The 4979-nt window shown below is 38.6% G+C and overlaps 1 protein-coding gene across 1 annotated transcript; it reads left to right on the plus strand.

Annotated features, from left to right (window-relative positions):
- Nucleotides 1-231: 231 nt before the first annotated feature.
- On the plus strand, nt 232-1688 carry LOC120191244 (MRN complex-interacting protein-like). Its single transcript, XM_039194217.1, has 4 exons — nt 232-294; nt 382-700; nt 772-939; nt 1339-1688. Exons 1-4 carry the CDS (start codon nt 241-243, stop codon nt 1647-1649), a joined length of 852 nt encoding a protein of 283 aa, XP_039050148.1. The 5' UTR covers nt 232-240; the 3' UTR covers nt 1650-1688.
- The last annotated feature ends 3291 nt before the right edge of the window (nt 1689-4979 follow it).

Raw genomic sequence — 4979 nt, forward strand, 5'->3', positions numbered from 1 at the left:
TTTGTAACTTTTAATAGTTAAGGGACTCGATAAAATAATATCTTATAGTCGAGTAACCATTTGTATAGTTTACCCTTAACCCTAAAACGAACACTTTTGCCTTCAGCAAGTTTGGCGCCAAATGGCGAAAGATCAAAATCTGAAATGTCCCGCTCATCCCCACCGCCCCCTCAATCGGAATTAAACCATAAAAGAAAACAGTGAGACAAACAGAAGAGAGTAAAGGGGAAAACCCATATCATGTCAACCGCCATTTTTGTAGCTCTGCAATGCTGCCAATGCTCCACAATGCAGGTGAATCGAAGTTAATCGTTCCTTTTTTCTTTCGTTTCTAAGCAATTTCAATCGAATCCCCATGAAAAATGGTGGATTAAATCGCAGGTGAAACAAAGGAAGAAGAGTAGCAACAAGTGGACGTGCGTGGTTTGCAATCAAAAGCAATCGGTTCTCAGGGTGTTTGCCCAGGGTCCCATCGCTAAAGACGTCCGCAAGTTCGTCCAGTCTTTCAATATGTCACGCAAGTTCTCCGATCAAAACCAACCCTTCGATTCGGAGTACGATATCAATTTCGAAGACGAAAACGACGGAGGTGGCGGAGGGCTTCCGGAGAATCCGAAGAAGAGACGCACTGATTGGACTGAGTATCTTGACTCAGAGGATCGTGTTGAACCCGAAACGGTTTTACAAGAAGAGGAACAAGGTCATACTTAGAAAATAAATTCAACTGCCATTATTAGTATGTATGTATGTATGTGTTTGTGTATGGTGTAGGGGTTGATTTGGAACCGGAGATAGTGACAGAGTTGCCGGCAAAGGAGAAATTCAAGAGACCCGAATTGAGGAACTATGATAATGGTGAAGGCAGCAATCATCATCAACTTTATAAGCCTGTTTTATCCAAGAGGAGTGGCAGAAAGGATACCGTGCTCCTTGCCCAAGGTAATTACTGTAATTCTATAAATCATTTTGCGGTCCATCTTGGGAGTTGAATCTTGGGAGTTGATGATAATGATGTTCTCTTTAAACTTTAAAGTTTGGATTTGGATTCGCAATTCCTCTCAGTTGGTCATCCATATTTATGATGTTAGACTGTTAATAATAATGGTGTTAAATTGATGATGTGAAATTACTTTTTTATTATTTTTCGATCATATAATTAGGTTGACGTACAATATGTTCATAAATAACTCTCCCCCGTATGTCATTGAATGCTCACGTACTTAGCATTTTTGGTGCTTAGACTGGGGCCTCAAAGAATAACAATAATTTTTTATTGAGGTCGTTTGGTTTGTACACGATGCATATTTAAATAGTATATTTTGTGTTAAATAATTGCAGATGGGAGGCAATTGAGGCAGCAGCAAGCGTTGGGAGACATTGCCACAAGTGCTTCAAAACGAAGCAGCTTTACACTAAGAGATGCAGCGAACATTGTGGATTCAATGAGGAAAATCAAGCCAACAACAGCAACAACTGCAGCAGCTAAAGGGAATTCAAAGTGGAGCCTTTACATGACAGAAGATGAGGAGGAACAAAGTTGTCCGACAAACCCTGCACATTATGTGAACAAATGGGGAGATGGTGATGACAACACTGAATCCATCAAGTGTCAAATTGTTGAAGATGAGATCCACCCTGACTTCATCTGAATATTTTGTCTGCCTTCATCTTCTCTGTTTTTCTTTGACTTACAGGGTTGTGAAGGTGATACACAAGAGAATGATTAGCTTATTGGTTTAGTTGTGCTACGGAGATCTTGTTTCTAGTTTTTTTTATAGTCCGGGATGATTACAAGTTGGTATTTATTTAGAATTTTTTAACTAAATTGACAATGCATATATAACCTGCATACGCGACTGTTTGAACACAACTTTTAGGCAAAACAATATTTTCTTTTACTACATAAGTGAGCCAGTTTGAAAATGTTTCTAGTAAGGGAAATCATATTTTGAGTATGAAAAATCAATAACAAGAACAAGTTTAGGCTTGAGAAAAGGAGCAAATGGACGAAAAAGATGTACAAAAGGTTCCCAATGATAAGTGATTATGGGAATTTCAACAGTACAACAGATCCAGAAACATATAATCTAGTTGACTCACCTTACCCCAGTGCTGCTTCACTCCCCGTGAAAGGATGGCTGACTATCAGATTTAAAGCTAACAATCCTGGTATCTTTCTATAATTCTTGTGATTATGAACATGCTATTATCGATATGCCGGTTCTATAAAACCCGAATTTTGGTCGAATGCTGTGAGCAGGAGTATGGGCAATGCACTGCCAGGAAGGAAGACATGTGATATGGGGAATGAACACTGTCCTGATAGTGAAGAATGGCAGCAACCCTGATACAAGCATTCATAGTCCCCCTCCGAACATGCCTTTTTGTCGAAGTTCTCCGTCCTTTCTCTGAGATTTGGAAGTTTCGGCTGAACAGATATATCAAGTTCCTCACTTTATATCGGTGGTTTCTCGATCTGTGTTGTAATCAGCATGCACAGCCACCTTTTTGCTCAGCCTGAGTGACAACATGGGGGATGCCCTGGAAATATCTGCGAAATCAAACGCAGATAGGACATTAGCTATATATTGTCCCAAAAGCATATGCTAAAGAACACAGCTATGTAGTAAACAAAATGCATGACAAGATAATGATCATATCTGAACCTGCAGTGCCTGATGAAACCATGCTGCTTTCTAGGTCAATGACACCATGCAGGACCAATACTAATGTACCTACAAAATGCACTCAAAACACAGGGAATATGATAGACTTTAAGAAAAGAGACAAACCCGTCGGTAGGATTTGCCTGGCACGAAATGAGAACCGGAAACCGTATCAGCATAATCACTTTCACAGACGACAGTTTAGGTTAGGGTGTGCTCATGTAACTAGTTGGCGAGGTCAACCAACAAAACACGCCATCTTCGCTCATCGGAACTCAAATTATCATCTCACACGTCTGAATTGCACCGCATCGCAAAGAAGCAAACGGACGAAAAAGAAGATGAACAAAACCTCCCAATTATGATCTCTATCTATCTATGGCAACTCAAACCGACAAAGAGGACAGCAATGACTGAGGTCCAGCCATTTTCCAATACATTTAGGATGAAAAGCATGAGAACATGGCATCCGAGCAGCATATGATCCGGCTTCAAAACCCTCCAAACAAATGGTGCAATCCCCATCTCCATCTTCCACTCGAACCGGAACCGGAACCGTCCCGTAATGATATGTTTCAAAACCCTCCAAAACCCTGCTCTTAATCAACTCAAGGCGGGTCTCGCTTACATCAACACAAGCCTTTATCACCGATTCTAAATGTAAGACTTTACAATTGAATCCCATATTAAACGTCCAGTCCGCGATCTCCAGTCCACGTTGGATGATGGTATCGATCAACACGTCGTGAGAAGCGCCGCCGATCCCGACGCTCGTGAACGCCGGAGCAAGAAGCCGGTGAACCTCGTCTCGTTGGTTGAGGAGCGTGAGATCGAAAGTGAGGGTTTCTTGATCGGTGATGGGGAAGGAGAGCAGTGGTACGCAGTCTAAGCACCTCAAAGTGAGAGTGAAGTCGATGGTTAGTTGAATTTGGAGTTGGGACAGAGGTACTTTATGGGATTCTCCAATGATTTGGGATGGGAAAACATGGTGGACAAAGTTATCGTAGATGAATGCCATTGAGGAACAATAAACTTGGATTGGAGAAGAAGGGTTTTGAGCTCCAACGGTCAGAATCAGGTTTGAATACTGTTACCTGTGGCGGCGTGCCGGCGGCGTATTTATAAGGTTTTCTATGGCGGTGTAAAATCTGAATTTAAAACACGTTAAAAATTAACGAGTGACATTTAATGTATAATTCTTTTAATTTAGAGATAATTATACATGACATCCCTACATTATAATATTTATTCTAAATTAGTCTATAAACTTTAAAATAATCATATCAATCCTTAAATTATAATCTCATTTTAAGTTGATCCTTAAATTTTAAAATATTATATATCAATTCTCAAACTATTAGTATCACTCCATTTTTTAGTTTTCATTATTTCTACTAGTTAAAAAAGACATTTAGGAAAGAGTATATAAATGTTCCTTCGATTACAGGGTGCTTCTTTGTCCAAAACTTTGACTATTAAAAGTTACAAAATGATCACTTAACTTATTCATATGTTTCAAACTCATCTTTTTTTCGTTAAAGAATTGACGATCATCTAAATTAGACGTTAACAAACCATCTAGATATGATAAAATTATAATTTAATGGTGTTTAATGGCATTGTCGTTGCTTTCAAGCACTCGCTCGACACATAATGTTTCATGCACTAGTTCGAGGATATAATGCAAACGAAGAATCGATCCAAAAAATACATTTCAAATGGTTTTGGGGTCATATTTTATCATATGTCAGTCAATAAGTTAACGTCTAGCTCAGACGGCCGTTAATTTTTTAATAAAATATGATGAGTTTGGAACTATATTGTCAAGAGATTCATTATTTTGACCCATTTTCGTCAAACCATCTGCTAACCGATTACCTTATCGAACCATATGAACAAAACTTATCATCCATTCTTAAGACACCAACCTCCAAATGTGGTGGTAGCAAAGTTGAATAACTGATAACATTCCCACGTTTTTGCAGCAGCTCTACAGCAGATGACTTGTCCAGCTCCACCACTACACACCGATAGCCAAATACAGTTAGGACTATTTTATAACTTTGTAATAGTTAGAGGCTTTAATAAAGCAATATGGGTGAACACTTTTGTACTTCATCTAAAAGTATAATATGGTTTTGAAAGTCGTGAGAATTGAACTCGTGGTCTTCTTAAAAAAATTCCAAGACCTTCAAAAACAAATTAATATTTTTAACTAGAGTTAACATGTTAATAAAAAGATCAAAATGAAATGATATTGATAGTTTGAGGATCAATGTAGAAATATTCAAAATTCAGGGATCAATTTAGAAA

This window comes from Hibiscus syriacus, unplaced genomic scaffold (assembly GCF_006381635.1).
Source record: "Hibiscus syriacus cultivar Baekdansim isolate YM2019G1 unplaced genomic scaffold, ASM638163v2 tig00116965_pilon, whole genome shotgun sequence".
NCBI lineage: Eukaryota > Viridiplantae > Streptophyta > Magnoliopsida > Malvales > Malvaceae > Hibiscus > Hibiscus syriacus.

Excerpts from the sequence above, each read along its gene's own strand:
- LOC120191244 (XM_039194217.1), top strand. The coding sequence starts at position 241 with ATGTCAACCGCCATTTTTGTAGCTCTGCAATGCTGCCAATGCTCCACA. Across the intron at positions 701-771 it reads TTTACAAGAAGAGGAACAAG|GGGTTGATTTGGAACCGGAG; the intron begins GTCATACTTAGA and ends TGTATGGTGTAG. Across the intron at positions 940-1,338 it reads TACCGTGCTCCTTGCCCAAG|ATGGGAGGCAATTGAGGCAG; the intron begins GTAATTACTGTA and ends AAATAATTGCAG.